This window comes from Podarcis vaucheri (genome assembly GCF_965113315.1).
Source record: "Podarcis vaucheri genome assembly, chromosome: 10".
Classification (NCBI taxonomy): Eukaryota; Metazoa; Chordata; class Lepidosauria; order Squamata; family Lacertidae; genus Podarcis; species Podarcis vaucheri.
Genome location: NC_138748.1, coordinates 50,339,542 through 50,356,422, shown reverse-complemented (window position 1 = coordinate 50,356,422; position 16,881 = coordinate 50,339,542). Strand labels below are relative to the sequence as shown.

Here is a 16,881-nt window from a genome sequence, read left to right as displayed (position 1 = left end):
GGTCTAGTCTGTGTGGTGTAACAGAGTAGGGATTGGATGAGGACCTGGGCAGCCATGAAGCTCACTGGGTGATCTGCTGGAGCCAGGCATTATTTCCCACGGTTGTTTTGAGGATAAAACGGGGAGGGAGGAACCATGCATACCACTTTAAACTCCCTGGAGGAAAGGTGGGATATAAATTGCAGGAAATGGCCGAAGTACAGACATCTGGCCAGGGAGTAGATAGATCTGTGCAGTAGAGAGCACAGTTGGCAGTAAGTTCATTCCTGACTTGCCTTGAGGTCAAGGGTAGGAGCATTTTCATCCAAGTCTTTAGGCCTGTTCAGGGTGAACGCTTGAGGGCTTAGAGTGGAGAAGGCTGTGCAGGTAAGACGGGCCCTCGGAGTTCCTGTTAACAAGAGACAGTTTCTAGAAAATAATGGTTTGACTTTATTACAAAGGAACATGGCTATCGGCCACCAGCAACACATTGCAGACTGTGGACAAACATCTTTGTTTCTTTTTTTAGGGTGATTATGACTACAATTGTGTTACATCTCATGTATTAATATGTTCCTCTAGGGGTGGGTGGGAGGGAAGTTAATCTGTTCCTGTTCTGTATAATATCTGCAAATGACAAATAACCGGGTGTTTGTTTGTTTTTAAGTTTCTGTTAAGGCCAGTTTTGCTTCAAACATGCCTATATTCAGCACAAAGATCTGAAGGGGAATTCTGAGGCCACTCAGGCAACTGTGCTAGACTTCTTCCTGTGATTGGAAGTATTTGCATTCCATCAAATTACAGATCGCTGAATGATAATTACCATATTTCCTACGCTTTGAACCCACGCTTTCCCCAAAGAAATTGAAGCACCATTTTGGTTTCACAATAACCTTGTGGGATGCATCAGGCTGAGAGATGGTGATACTCATTGAGCTTCATAGCTGATTAGAAATCTGAACCTAGATTTCTACATATGTTGCTGGCCTATAACTGATGGGAATTTGAGTCCTAAATTACATTGAGGGCCTCAGGCTGCTCACCCCTGTGACTTGCTTCTGCGCTGAAAGCTGTGAGTTCAAAAGTCATAGGCTAAAAGCATTCAGAAAGAAGCGTCATATTCCATTTGTGCCCACCACTCACCCAAAGAGTCAACAATGTCAGTTTATTAATGGTATCAGTGTTCAGAATTTCCAAGCAACAATTGCTTCAGGTGCCTTACAAGTAACAGGAGAGCACACACAATTTATTTTGCAATACACGTTTTAAAGTCACTTGAAAATTATGCAAGGCAGCCATATAAAAAGCAGTCCTTTTCACAGCAGTTTTCTCATTTGTATTTTGAAAATAGAGGTTTTGTGTTGTGTCCCGAAACAAACGAACAAAAACACAAATCAAGTTTGGTCTGGAGCAAATGGTGCACCTCAGAGTAGGAGCTTCAACAGAAAAGGCCCTGCCATATCCTCCCACATACTTCCCTTCTGACTTGAAAAGTATGATGATCAAAGCACGAGGGCAAGCATTGTGATCTTGTCCCATTTCCTGTTCCTGGTGTTTGCAGTGCTGTAGTGTAGTGTTCACTTAGGAGTACAGGAAGTGATCTGGGGTAAGGGTTTCCTTTGGGACCTTCCCGCATGCTTCACTGGAAATCCTATGCGAAGACTTTCCAGTTTATTCTGGTCTTTTGATAAGCTAGGAGGTGATCAGAAATAGAGCTTGTTTCATCTATGGTGTCCCAGTTATTGGGATTCCTTCCCCAAAAGAAGAAGGCTTGTGACTTAATCAGTTGGCTTTTAGATGCCAGTGCCAGGCAATTAGACGCCAGGCAAATTCTTCGTCTCCCTGTCTTTTTAACTATTCATACCCTTTTCTCCCTCTTGTGTAGCTCATTCTGCTGTTTCCTTTCAGTGCTTCTCATATTTCCATTTGTCTTATTATATTTGTATTGTTGCTTCTAAGTATATGAAGAACCTTTCTGTTTCCTTGGTGTTTTCTGACGGTTAATATCAACGGCCAGAAAATACCAAGGGAACACAAACGTAATTTATATGGAATTGTGGAGGGTTTCCTTCCCATTCTGGTTGCTGTAGTTGCTGAAATGATGTGTGCTACTCCAGACTGGTGTTTTTGTTTTGCAGGTATAATCTGTGACATGTCACGGACACAGTAATAGTGCATTAGTGGTGGACTTACACTGGGCTGTCTGTACGAAATTCTCTTTTTTTTAAAAAAAGATGCTTCCTCAGTGCATTGGCAAAGCACACAGTTGAACTATGGAATTCATTTCCACCAGAGGCAGTGATAGCTGCCAACTTGGATGGCTTCTGAAGAGGGTTAGACAAATTCATGGAGCATAAGGCTATCAGTGACTACAATCCACAATGGATATACTTTGCCTTCATGGTCTGAGGCAGTATGTTTCTGAATACCAGGTGCTGGGCATTGCAGGTGGGCAGAGTGCTTTCAGGCTTCCCACAAGCATCTGGCTGGCCACAGTGAGAACAGGATGCTGGACTAAGATGGGCCACTGGCCTGATCCTGCTGGCCCTTCTTATGTTCTTATGCATTGCCATCTGGGAGGGCGAAAGTGGGACAAAACTGGGACATTTGTGGCATAAAAAGTCGCAGTATTTCAGTAGGAGGCTTCGGGAACTGAAGTTTTGTGTCAGGGACTGGTTGGCTGCAGAGGAATGATGGAAGGAACCAGCTGGGGAATCGCCAAGGGAAGAAGGCTTGGAGCCCAGGGACTGGTGGTGGGACCTCAATTGAGTGGTCACAGGGAGAAGATGGGGAAGAGGGGGTGTCAGAAGCTGAAGAGGTAGCAGGGCTTAGTGAGCTGGGAGAGTCTGTGGTAGAGAGAAGTCCAGAATAAGAGGTAGAAGCTGAAGCAGGAGAGTGGGATTTTCATGGAGGAAGAACACTGAGAATGAGCTGCTCTGCTCATTAGGCCTGTGGAAATTGTCTTCTTGCTAATGAAGAGTTAACTCCATCTGTGAGCTGTGTGATTACTGACCAGTAGGCCCATTAATAAGCCTAAGTTAATCATGTCTAATTACTTCAAAGGGTCTACTCTGAGTTGTACTGCCATTGGATACAACCCTATCTCTCCCCCTGCCTCCTAAAATAAAACCTTTTGCAGGTGGGAACAGTATTGAGAGCACAAATCTCATGGCTGCCCAATTTAAAGGACATCTGGAGGGGATCTCTGGACATTTTTAACAGCTGCTAATTTCATGCTTTTATGCATTTTATGAAGCGCTTTTAGATGCATACATAATAAATGGAAAACAGTATATATATGTATATTTCTAATTAATAAATAAATACCTTGTTAAGAAGAGTAGAATAAATAAATCGGAATGCTCTCATTTCCAAAAGTCAAGGCCCTCTGGAACTGCTCTAATTTGACTTATATCTGCTCTTGAGATCCTCTTGTACCACCAAGGTCAATGGTAGCGGAAACGTTTTATCCAGAGGCGGGAGAGCACTGTGCCAGTTTTTGCTCCTGGTGAAGTTTAGGCCTTGTGAATTTTTGATACAATGACTTTAAATGGAGTGGAGGGATAGGGAATGTGTTTTGCCAACCCCAGCTGTCAAAATGCATTTGTGAAATTTAGATAATCATTACCGGAGGATAATGGCTGCTAATCAGTTTACCGGTCCAATTCTTCTGGGCTGTGGCACGGTATGATTTGATTTTTATCTGTATTTCTGGAGCATACTCTGAAACTGGTGTAGAGGAAATGCATGCATACAAAAGGGTAGGCTTTTGATTGGTTCTTCTAGGGTGTACTTATGCAAATCGTTATTTGCAGCTGAACAGAGCTGTCCCTTTTCAGTTGACCAGTGGGGCTGCATCTCACATAATGATGGCTGCTTCTGCAACAAGCAGCTTGGCTCCTTGCCAAACCCTGCCCATCCTTTCCAGGAAAGCTGATCGGGCTTTTTTATGTGCATGCCAAAGAGATGGGTTCAGGGTTGCAGTAGGTACATTTGTCTCTGTGCCTTGTGTCTACAGCTATCAACCTGTGAGTGAAAGAGAGTTTCATGCAAATATGATCCCCATGCCAGTGAACAGGCAATTCAGGTTTGTTAATTATTTGGCGGCATGGATATTTATGAGAAGCGTAGCATTGGCTATAGAGACAGTGGGGCAGCAAAACTGCTATTTAAACAGGGTGATTTTAACATTTTACAGGTTCTCTTTATAGTTTTGCAGGAGGAAGTTCTAAAATGAAATTAAGTCCTAACTAGTTGTGAGTTGCAGTCTTTCCCTGTGACTTTATTTACTTAAGCAAAAGTAGTTGAGGGAGTTTGTAAAAGGGAGTGGGGAGATGGGGCAGATTCAATCCTTTCCTCTACTTCTGCCCCACCATGGGGGGAAGATTGATGTAAAGTTGTTACTTCACTTCTCTTCACAATTGTGGATGCGCCTAACTTTAGTAAAGCAAAGATTCCGATCAGATCTTAATATCTAAATATCTTTACCTTGTAGTAAACTGGGATTTCTCCAAGATATTTTCAATTTCTAGCAGGATTCCAGGCAAAAGGTGGACACCCCTTTTCCAGGATGTTTCCATTCACTTGACTATGGACTCTCACTTTTCATTTCATAGATTTCTAGGATTAGAGCAGGATAGAAGATAATCAAACCAGCCAGCTGCCCTACGGCCAAATCATCCATTGCTCAGCAACACCAGCCCCAAGTAACACACATAGCAAATTGTGGAAAGCGGAGAGTAGGAACAAGCTATTAAATTTTACAAAAGGGGATGGCAGGTGTAACCAGTCATCCACAATACAGTCAACAGATTTCCTGCAGGAGAATTTTGATTCCAAATTTGATAATTTAAACAATGAGTGCCTCTTTTCTTACAATCTTTGCAGTTGCTAGTACATGATGGGGGAGGAGTTGGGGGGCAAGGTAGTCAGTGATGTTTAAAGCGCCACTCCTGGATATAGTCATGGTTTTAACATTTGTAGCTTGGACGATTCGTTGTTACTTTTGTAGGCCTTGTAATCACCACAGCAGTGTTATCAGCAAGGACAAACAGCCGCAGTGGCTTAAGGAAAGAGATTGGGTTCATATAGCTAACAATCACTACTGAGGTTTTTTCTCTTACCATATTAGCATTCCAGGTCTGCGATAACTCAGATTCTGGTCATCCCCTGTGAATGGTTCAGTATGGTGCAGTAGGCAATTGGCTCTGCTTGGTGGACCTCAAGATGCTAGTAAAAAACAAAGTGGTCCACACCTGGTGTAGATAACACTGAGCTAGATGGTTCAGTGGTCTGTTTTGGTATAAGGCAGCTTCCATTGTTTTGCTAAACACTACCAGTGCACCTTATTCTCCACATATGATTTCTCCCCCTTGCCATAATAATTTTTTTCTGTCATTTGATTCATAGTACCAAGCTATCCTGGGCTCATTTTAATGGACACATTTATTTTTCTCTTGTTTAGGCACACCATGAAAGAACCCTGAAAAAGCTTCTGGATGTGAATGGACAAGCACTGGTACCTTCTTATGACTACGACCTGATAGTTATTGGAGGGGGCTCAGGTGGACTTGCAGCTTCCAAGGTATGATAAGTAGAAGTGTGGTCATGAAAGCAATCTAGCCAACCAGAGCTTGGTCCTAGTCCAAGAATGGATCCACTCTGAGCTGTAGGAGTGAGAATCCGGTGTCTGAAAAAGATTTTGCAATCCATTCTGTCCATATACAAAACGGCCTTGTGCAGATACGCTTCTCTGTGCAGACTCTAACATTAGCGTTGCAAAAGGATTTATGACAAATCCAGCTCCTTCCTCCTCCAGAGGCTTCTTGGATTTGCAAGGCAAATTCTAGCCTGGGAACATCACTGTTCTGTTTTAGATCCACCTTCTAGAATGGACCTGGAACCCCCTTTTTCTGGAAACATTTCTACTCTTGACTAAAGACCAGGTTTTCCATCTGGAGTCCAGTCTATCCTGTTGCTCTTGATAATTGGGCAGAGACTGTATCCCAGAATGGTGTACAGTCAGTCCCTCTTCTCAAGGAATTCTGGGAATTGTACCTCTGTGAGGGGAGTAAGGCTCTCCTAACAACTCTTGGCACCCATAACAAACTACAATTTCCAGAAGTCTTTGGAGGAAGCCATGACTGTTTAAAGTGGTATGATACGGCTTTAAATGTGTAGTACATTTGGGGCCTCTATCTCCTTCCTCTTTTCTCTTCTCTGCTTCCTTTGATGATCATCTCCAGGAATAATTAGACGGTGTTTATGCATCTTGGTGCTCCTGGTGTGGTCAGTGGCTTAAAAAACAGGCTGGTGATTAATTACACTGAAGTGTGAGTGCCTTATTTCAATTGTTGGGCTTTGCTCCTTTTGCAGACAAATGGTTCTGCAGTTGAGAGCACAAGTATGTAATGTACTGATGAATAGTGCCTGCCATCTAAAATATACCATGCTTAATCACCAGCTTGAGCACTAGAGTTCTTGAATCAAGCCTAATGAATTTGGGAAAAGGAGAAGACAACAGCGGACAATAAAAGGCCGCCTATTTAGGGAGAAAGCGAGCAAATGTTTCATACCCATGTCAGCAAAGTAGTTAGTATGCTTTTTCTAGTTCCTACTGTGAGTTGAATGATAAAGCTGTAGCACTAGAGAGAGAATTATAGGAATGTGAGAATCTGCCTGATATTGACCACCTAGCTTTACATTTTCTACTTCTGGCAGTGACTCTCCAGGATTTCAGACATGAGTCTTTCCCCAGAATCACAGATGACGGATTAAAACTGGCAACAGGAAATAAGTGGGAGAGCATTTCAGTGTCCCTGGACACTCTGTACCACATTTGAAGGCTTCCAAACTTGGAAAAAAGTTTCCAAGGAAGCTTCCTAATGAAGTTGAGTTAGAATTCATTTGCAGCTTTGACAGTATCAGTCAGAGTTGGTTGGGATCAGTTTGGCTTTTGCAGGCCTGGGCCAGCTCACTTACAGAAAGCAATTGTCTCCCTTTTGATGTTTATGTTTTATCAATTGGTTATCAGTAGAGAGTGGGTGTCACACACCCTTTCTGATCAGATCTTCTATTACTTGGATCTTGCATTTGCGTTCTGTACAGTGAAACGGCAACACCCATCTGTAGGGAACCTCCTGACTTCACTTTGTAGTTGCATTCCCCCATGCTTGCCGCCACGTCCTACTGAGCCAGTGTGGTGTAGTGGTTAAGAGTGGTAGTCTTGTAATCTGGTGAACCGGGATTGCGTCTCCGCTCCTCCACATGCAGCTGCTGGGTGACCTTGGGCCAGTCACACTTCTCTGAAGTCTCTCAGCCCCACTCACCTCACAGAGTGTTTGTTGTGGGAGAGGAAGAGAAAGAGAAAGGAGAATGATAACTGCTTTGAGACTCCTTAGGGTAGTGATAAAGTGGGATATCAAATTCAAACTCTTCTACTGTGCACAACTGAGCATAACCCTTCAGGCATCTGACAAAGCAGTGCTCTGTCTCGGAAGAATTTATGCTACAATAAATTTGTTAGTGCTGCGGTGACTCAAATGGCCACCCTTTTGACATTTGGAACCCCTGACACACCCCAACCTCTTTTCAGCAGGGGATCCCACCCCCTGGCATTTGGCTGCAGCAGCCATTACTGGAAGATGAGTTGTGCTGGCTCCAGGTGCAAAGGCCATCTGGTGGGTCTGCTCCTGCATCTGGGTGCCTCCTGCTGGGCTTATCTGGTGGTGGTCAGTGGCAGCAGCAGTGCTGCTGTCTGTACCAACTTGATGAGAGCCACCCGCCATTTTAAGGTAAAGGTAAAGGTACCCCTGCCCGAACGGGCCAGTCTTGACAGACTGTGGGGTTTGTGCGCCCATCTCACATCTATTGGCCGGGGGCCAGCGCTGTCCGGGGACACTTCCGGGTCACGTGGCCAGCGTGACATCGCTGCTCTGGCGAGCCAGAGCCGCACACGGAACGCCGTTTACCTTCCCGCTGGTAAGCGGTACCTATTTATCTACTTGCCCCCGGGGGTGCTTTCGAACTGCTAGGTGGGCAGGCGCTGGGACTGAGCAGCGGGAGCGCACCCCGCCGCGGGGATTCGAACCGCCGACCTTTCGATCGGCAAGCCCTAGGCGTTGAGGCTTTAGCCCACAGCGCCACCCGCGTCCCTACCCGCCATTTTAGTTTCCCACAATTCCTCTGAGCAGGGCTATGTTGGGGCCAAAGCAGAAGAATAAAATGGCCGACAGTTGACATCCCCTGTGGTAAGTGACTTGGCTGCCCAGGGGAGACAGTGGTAGTGGACCCTGCCAAGGAGATGGTGTCCTGGTAGCTGCCCATGAATGCTGGTGGGTGTTAGATTTGCCACTTCGATACACCCAGCCAGAATTGGAAGTTCAAAGCCAAAATACACCTTGTACTGTTGATACTTTTTAAAAAAGCATGTTTAATTTAGCCACTTTGCTTTTTCTTCAAACTAAAGCTGTGGGAACCTGGCAATGAAGGTGTTCTTCAGTCTGCATTGGTGCCTAGGGCCAGTTTTCTGTCCCAGAATCCTGCCCCACACAACTATTTTCCCTTTTAGGCACAAATTGTACTCCGGGGAGGGGTGGTGTTGAGGGTTCATTGAGCAACTGTTTCCCAATCCAGGAACACATTCTAGATCAGAGCCCAGGAGCCAGCTAAAGCATGCTTTAAGAAAAGTGTGAATAATGTAACATGTGATTTGGCCCATACTCAGTTCTGCGGCGCAGCCAGGGTCTGGGGACTCATCCTTGCGTTTAGTGTATTCACCCATAATGATCTGCTTTGGAATGCTTAGGATGCAGGCCATGGCTGGGGGCGAAGGCCGGATTCACATGCCAGCAACGCTTGACAAACACATCACTTGTTGCATGGCAATAAAGCTAATTTTAAGAAGTATCGTCATTTAAAATGCCCTGTGATCCAGAAGTCTTGAGGGCCATCCACATAATGGGATCCAACCCATCATTTGACCGAGTTGTGGGAATTTGAGCAGCCAAATTATCTTTCAGCATTTAATTAAAGTTTGTGTTGTTACATTCACCCTTCCCTTCCTCCTTTTGCGCCTGTGGCATTCAGCTAAGTGGTGTTTTTCTCATGACTGTAGTAATTGTCGTGAAAAATCCAATCTTGCCTTTTCGTCATGAAAGGTGGCAGGATTGAAGGAAGTTGTCCTGGAAAGCCCCTCCCAAGAATGTGCTAAAAGACTTCAGGCAAATTCAAAAAGTGTTGGACCATTTGTTTTTTCCCGGTTATAACAGGACGTTTGATTGCCACATCAATTTGTAACCCACTTGGGAAGAAAGATTGCTCTTTGTGAACACTAGATATTGATCCCCCAAATTCATAACAAAGCAGTTTTTTGTGGTTTTTTTGCAACTTGGCCACCATTACTTAGAGTGCAGATTTTCAGCTGTGGTTGTTTTTTTTGTTTGATTTCCAGGAAGCTGCCAAACTTGGCAAGAAGGTCTTAGTTCTGGATTTTGTTGTCCCTACTCCTTTGGGAACAAGATGGGGTAAGTACTGTAAATGGTTCTCAGCCTTTGCTACTTTAGGGAAACTCGTGTGGCATAGTTCTTGGAGTGTTTGACTAGGACCTGGGAGAGCAGGGTTCAAATCCCCACTCAGCCCTGAAGCTCACTGTGTGACCTTGAGCAAGTCATCTACCTCCCAGGGTGGTTGTGAGCATAAAATAAGGGAAGGGGATAAGTGTGTACGCCACCTTGGAGGAAAGACGGTATAGGAATCTAATAACAGTGATAATTACTATTGTATTATTTTAAAGACATCCATTCAAAGCTGGCACTTTCTTCCAATCTTGGACACCATAGTACATGTTGCATTGTTTCTCCCCTGTCCTAACCCTTGAACATGATTGCCTAGAGAAGCAAGGCACATAACATATAAAGTACTACTTCGTACAGTGCACAAGTCAGATTTTCGCCCTTCAATATATATTAATATATGGTTAATATATATGGTTGCCCTTTGTAGCTATTTGCTGATTTGATATTTTGATGGCTAAAGACTGAAATAGAAATGTTTAATTTTGGCAGCAGTACCATTTTTACTGCTGAGATTCTACCCAGGGAAGGCAAATGCCTTGCAGGACCCATCTTACTAAAATAAAATAAAAAATCAACGCATAGGATCACAGTTTCCCTGCAGCTAGCATGCTCACTTGGGGAAGTGACATTTGGATTTTCTTGCAGCAGCTACAGAGTCCTTTGCCTTCCATTTTCTTTGTCTGAAAATCATGAGGACGCTTCATCCACTGGCTAGTGCAGCCCTGGCTTTTTGTGGAATGAATGTTGGAAGTTGCCTTATACTGAGTTAGACCATCGGTCCAATTAGGCCAGCCTTGTCTACACTGACAGGCAGTGGCTCTCCAGGGTTTCACGATTGAACCTGGCAACCTTCTCCAAGCAAAGCAGATGATCTCCTCATGAGACATGGCTCTTTCCTATCTTGCTGGAGTTTCGGGGCAACAGGGATCATCCACTTATTTCCCTTCAGCCAGAGTGTCCCTGGCTGCTGCTTCTGAAGGGTGAGGGAAGACAAAATTGGGCCCATTTCCCCCCTGAAAAATTCAGTGGCCTTGTTGCACCAGTCACATAGGCTTCAAACCACTTTGCTTGTCCCTGGCTTCCATATCTGCCTCCCCGCCACCCCCGATACATACACTGAAGAAATAAAAGTCCAGATCCGTAATGTTTTTCCAGTTGCCCTGGGGAAGGCAGGACTCTGGTTGCTGTTACAGAGGAAAGACTGGATGCTCTGACAGAATGGGCCAACTTCCCTGTTTAAAGGCCTTCAAGAAGCAGTCAGACTACAGCTAATGACCTACGGACCAATAGTTATACAGCTGGTCCATTTGAATGCCATACGGAATGACTGGGTGGTCCTGTCAGAATGAGTTGCCGTATGAAGCTCATCAGGTTGCCTTTCTTTTGCAGGTCTCGGAGGAACCTGCGTCAATGTAGGATGCATTCCAAAGAAGCTGATGCACCAGACGGCTTTGCTTGGGCAAGCCATAAAGGATGCGCCCAAGTTTGGGTGGCAGCTGGATGACAAAGGTATAGACAGAGAATCCCATGTTGGCTGTTGGCTGTGTAATCTGTGCTGCTCTTAGGAAGTTTAACCTGAGTGGAGGGTGTAGAGAGACCATTGGTGGGGAGCAGGAGTCAAAGGGATGGAGGTCTTTGTATAAACAAACACACACACACACACTCTGAAATTTATACACTGTTTGGGCATTCCCAGATAGCCTTCTCCCAACCTGGTGCATTACAGATTTATTTTTTATAAATACTGTACTACAATTCCCTCAATCCCTGGCCATAAGCCACATTCACTGTGGCTGAAAGGTGCTGTAGTTAAAACTAGGTTGAGGAAGGCTGTTCTAGGAGTTTTTATTGTGATTACATATTTTATCTGCCTAAAAGCTGGAGACACCAAGTGGAGTATCAGAAGACTGATCAGATGTTCATATTAGCAGTGATAATAGCAGCAAAGCAAATGTGAGTTCTGTGTGTATAAGACCTTCCTTTCTAAAGGATGATTTCAGAGCATTATGCAGCAGCACCTGCAAAATACGCTGGACCACACTCACCCAACATTGTTAATCTGTGCAGTGTTGGCAAAACTCCACAAACCTTGGGGAATTGAATTAATTATAAATAGGAGAGACACAGCCGTGCATCAGGTGTGTCTGTTATTGCATAGCATGCTAATGGAAAATGAAAGCCTTGGGGAGCTGAGGACTGAACTGCCATCTAACTTTTGTTTTTAAATCCTCAGCCATAAATCACAGCTGGGATACTATGACCGAAGCAGTTCAGAATTATATTGGCTCTCTGAACTGGGGCTATAGGGTGTCTCTCCGGGAGAATAAAGTCACCTATGAAAACGCTTATGGAGAGTTTGTCGGGCCACACAAAATTAAGGTAATGGAAATTGCCGCCTTTATCCTTCTTTTCCTGGGGAAGGTTGGGTGGTCTGCTTCAAATGAAGAAATCCTGCTAGAACTGGCTGCTAGCCCAGAGCATTTGGCATCCAGCAACATCCTCCTCTGGCTTCATGGAATGAGAGCTCACAGCCACAGGCTTTTACAGCTAAAAATTTCTGGCATTTTTATTTACAGGCAACAAATAACAAAGGAGTACAGAAGTTTTACACAGCAGAAAGATTTCTGATTGCCACTGGAGAGAGGCCCCGTTATCTGGGCATCCCTGGAGATGAAGAATATTGCATCACCAGGTGAGATAACCCATTAAAATGGGTCTTATTGTATGTCCTGGGGGAAGTGCCCGCTCTCACTCAAAGTAAGTGTCAGGTGTTATGAGTGAAGTGATTCTGGGTTGATTCAAACATAGAGTTTTGAAGTGGCATAGTATCAGTTTTCACATACGTGTTGCTTGCTTAAAAGCACTTTTGTGTCAGAACAGCTAGCCACTTAAAACTCATATCTCCTTTCCTCCTTGGACAAAATATCAATTTTCAGGTGACGAGCCATTCTTGCTTTGGTTTCGATTTCTTGGCATGTGTAAGATCTACGGTGACAGGAGGGCTTGTTTGCATAGCAAATGCCTCTTCTCCACTTCCTTCTCTGTGGAAAATATACAGCCAGTCAAAAGAGATTTGAGCTTCTTCATATGTAACTCTTAAGATTGGAGGCAGGAAAGGCTTGGTGTGAGACATAGCCCTGGACTTTCTGGTTCCTGATGTGAAATCTTCCATTTGCAGAGCAGAATGTGCAGAAAGGAAGTCAGTCTGTACCACTTTTGTGGTCTTCCTTGTTTACTATGTAGGTTACTATGTAGTAAACTATGCATTAATTTCATCACCAGCTCATAAACTGGTTGATTTGTGACCACTTGCTTTAGATAATGCTCTGAGATTCTTTACATTCTCCTTGAAAATTATATTATTATTATTATTATTTATTATTTCTGTGCTCTGACTTCATCTTCCAGTTAGTTTGCTGCCTGATATATCTCCTGCCTTCTAGGGTGCAAAGCAATGTGTAAAATTTTATGAACCACAAAAATAGAGATAAAACATAATGGAATAAGCCATTCCCCCTTCTTTAATTTGAACAGTGTCAGTTGTGTACATCTCAGCTGTATGGATTTCCCTTGTATTTTTGACTCGGCTATTCATTCCTATTATTATTATTATTATTATTATTATTATTATTATTATTTATTATTATCCCAGTGATGATCTCTTCTCCCTGCATTACTGCCCGGGGAAAACATTGGTGGTCGGAGCGTCCTACGTCGCCCTTGAGTGTGCAGGATTCCTTGCAGGCCTCGGCTTAGATGTGACTGTCATGGTGCGGTCCATTCTCCTGAGGGGCTTTGATCAGGAGATGGCGAACAAAATAGGGGAACACATGGAAGAACATGGTGTCAAGTTCATTCGGAAACATGTTCCTAGCCAGGTAAGAGGGGTGGAGGGATAGCACTGGTCCTTATTACTACATTATCGGATGAGCATTTTAGGTATTTTGCATTAGACATTGCTTTAAATATTCTGGCTTTATAGTTATTGTCTGTTGCATTTTGTCATGTAAGTTGCTTTGAGACTTTTTGAGGGTAAAAAGCAGTTATAACAAATGTTAATAATAAATGCAGCCCCCACCCATTCAATAAACACGTAATTTTAAAATGTGCTTTAATACAAAGATGTTCAAAGAAATCCAGGTTCTGTTTTATGACTTCAGAAGCGCATATTTCACCATTTCCTTGCAGAGCCTATATATCTTGGCACACAGGGCACTCTAGCCCAGTATTTGCTGCATTTATGTGGCAGTTCTTCAGAGTCTCGGACTTCTGCATCACCTGCTATCTGATCCTTTGAACTAGAGAGTAAGCTTAGGGTCTTCTGCCTACTAAACATGCTCCGCCACTGAGCATGTGTGCGATTCATTGCTGGGATGTTCTGTTTTGGCTCCCAAACGCCGCAAACCTGGAAGTGAGTGTTCCGGTTTGCGAATGTTCTTCGGAACCCGAACGTTGGACGGGGTTTCCGATTGGCTGCAGGAGATTCCTGCAGCCAATCGGAAGCCATGCCTTGGTTTTCAAATGTTTGGGGAAGTTGAACGGACTTCTGGAACGGATTCCGTTCGACTTCCGAGGTACGACTGTATCAGGTTGCTATCTCACTGACGTTTGTGAGGGCCTTCCACGTTTATAGTGCAATAGCTGTTGGTTTTTCGGATTTTTTGGCACGCTGCGCAGGATGTTGTCGGGCTTGGAGGTATTCTTAGAAGTTGGCCTCTGGCCCTCCTGTTTTGACCCCTTTCGCATCAAAACAGATGGCTCTTCGGTGCAGAATTTTGTCTGGAGGGCCTAAAACATCTACTTCATGGGGAGTTTTCCCCTTGAACCTATCTGGAGTTTGACACTCCCATTTAAAATTAACATCATTATTTATCTGTTATCACTACAATTACAGTTATGCCCCACCTTTTCTTCAAGGGGGACACGCATGCTTCTTCCCACTTCCTGTTTTGCCTTCACAAGAACCCTGTGAGGTAGCTTGAGCTGAGTAACGGGTGCAAGGACACCTCCTGAGTATCATAGCTGAGTGGTGATTTGAACCCCAGTCTCCCAGCTCCCTGTTCTATACTCTAACCACTGCAACACATATTCCCCCCCCCTCTGTTTTAAATTCATTTTTCTTTCTTCAGTACAAACATCAAAAGATGTACACACACATGTCCCCCCCCCTTGCAACAGCACAAAAAAGCATGAATTACATTTCTTCCCCATGCTAATAATAGCACCAGCAGTTAGTTGTTTCTCTCTGACTCCCTCTAAAATGCGTGCAATTTGTGCATTATCAATATTTTCATGCCGCTCAATAGCAAAACTCTCTGAGCTGCTTACTGTAATTTAGCCATACATGATGGAAACAAAAAAATATAAATAATGCAGCATAAAAGCTCCGGCAGCCAAGAAATAAGATCAGCACAACAAAATTCTTGAGCAGCACTAGAAAATATTTTAAAGATGTTTAAAAACATTTGGAAAAGCCATTCCATTCTGCCAAAAGGTGCAGCAAAAGAATGTTTTTTTTAAAGTTAATTTTTTTTTTGCTTCAGTCAGATACACTTACCTAAGAAATAGCCCCATTGAACTCAGTGTGGTTACTTGTGAGTAGGCATGCATGAGATTCCATTGCTAAAAGAAGACTTGTGCCATCTGTGTTCTTGCAATTGTGAGGGAGTTCTCACGGAGGATGTGTGTGTGAGAGAGGAAAAGAAATTGTTAGCATGCATTTCCTTTAATGATTAATCAGTAATTATTTTCCTATAGCAGATAATTGTTTTTCTATTCTGTGGGGCATTAGGATAGGCTTTCAGCTTTTCAAAGACAAGAAAATTAAATGCAACAAATTTCCTCTGTGCTTCCTCTTAAGAACACCAGATAGTAAAACACTACTACTACTACTACTACTACTACTACTACTACTACTACTTAAAAACACTACTTGGTCATCTTTTGCTGATGTTCTGTGAAATGGGCTCAGAAGTAGGAAGGGCTGCTCCACGTACCAACCAAGGAGGACACTTGTCCTGAATAGAGTGACAGGAGAAAGGGCATTTGCCAACCAGCTTCTTGGCACAAAGCTATTGAAAGTGCAGGAACTCCTTTAGACCAAGGCTTGGCACTTGGAGGAAGTTAACTCTCTTTGACTGGAGGAAGTAAGCTACTTTGTGTACGCAAGGTGATGCTTCCATTTATTAACACCTTTTTAAATTTCCGCATTGTTCTGAGAACTGAGCCCCCTTTGTCCTTTATTGCCTTTGTATGCTATGGTATGAATCAGCGATATAAGTGGCAGCAGCACTTTCATTGTTTTCATTTCCTTTGTTATAAAAGAACCACCATAGAGCTGTCATAAAAAGGACTTATTTATAAAGAGAAAGAGGTTGCGCGTCACTTAGAATTTTAACTGCCGCAGCAAAGAAGTTTATATTTTTCATAAGCCATAGGTATAGCCATTTATTTTCCCTGGATGGATGTTTGCAGATTGCATTGGAGATTGTGGTGTAAATGTAGGGCTAATTCTCCGAATCCTCTTGACTTCAAAGCTGCAATATCTTTTTTCGGTTGATTCATGATCACATTTAAGGTCACATGAGATGTGATGGGAGCAGCCATGTTTGTTAAATCATGGATCTTTCCCATTCACATATTAAATGCAGGTAGTGTGATTTTTAACACCGAAAGGGGAGGTCTAAGTTTAACATCGCTGCTGTTGGTTATCTCAGGTTCTTTTCTATGAGCCTGGATCTGTAGGGGGAGGTAAAATGGAGAACGGTCTTGGCACCATTCAACCCACATGTCCTTTTGATATTAACATTTCTACTTTCTACTTGACCGGGGCAGGCACATAAACAACAAACATGGCTGCCATCATGTTGATCAGATATAGATAAAGATATTTAGCATTCATGACATTCTCAACCGCATAAATGGTTCTTTAGCATGCGTGTCTACTTGTTAGGGTTTAAATCTTGTGTTAAATGTATGTATTGTTTCTGTGTTCTAGTTTTGCATAAATCACTTTGAGGCGGCCGTTTAGACGGCGATTAATAAGTCACTGACTAGAATAATAATAAAATATGCACTAGCCTTTAGGTTAAGTGGGAGTAGCTTAAAAGTCTGTTTCCTTCTTGTTAAATCTCTGGTTTTTGTTCAGGGGAAACAGCTCTAGTAAATAGGTTGGATCCATTCCAGAAATCTAGTGAACCTTCTTCAACAATTCCCTTTTATTTCAACAACATCCCGAGTTAAAAATACACTTGTACTGGGTGCCTTCATGCTTTGAACAAATGCATCTACTTCTTGACACACCGAGGTAATATTTTAATGCTCAAAA

The 16,881-nt window shown here is 43.4% G+C and overlaps 1 protein-coding gene across 1 annotated transcript in view; it reads left to right on the top strand.

Moving 5' to 3' along the window:
- The window catches only part of TXNRD1 (thioredoxin reductase 1), a 28,927-nt gene that overhangs the window by 775 nt on the left and 11,271 nt on the right, over positions 1-16,881 (top strand). Inside the window, exons 2-7 of the mRNA XM_082240548.1 lie at positions 5,444-5,563; positions 9,431-9,503; positions 10,944-11,063; positions 11,788-11,933; positions 12,131-12,246; positions 13,207-13,432. Coding sequence (XP_082096674.1) covers positions 5,444-5,563; positions 9,431-9,503; positions 10,944-11,063; positions 11,788-11,933; positions 12,131-12,246; positions 13,207-13,432 — 801 coding nt within the window. The remainder of the gene's footprint in view (positions 1-5,443; positions 5,564-9,430; positions 9,504-10,943; positions 11,064-11,787; positions 11,934-12,130; positions 12,247-13,206; positions 13,433-16,881) is intronic.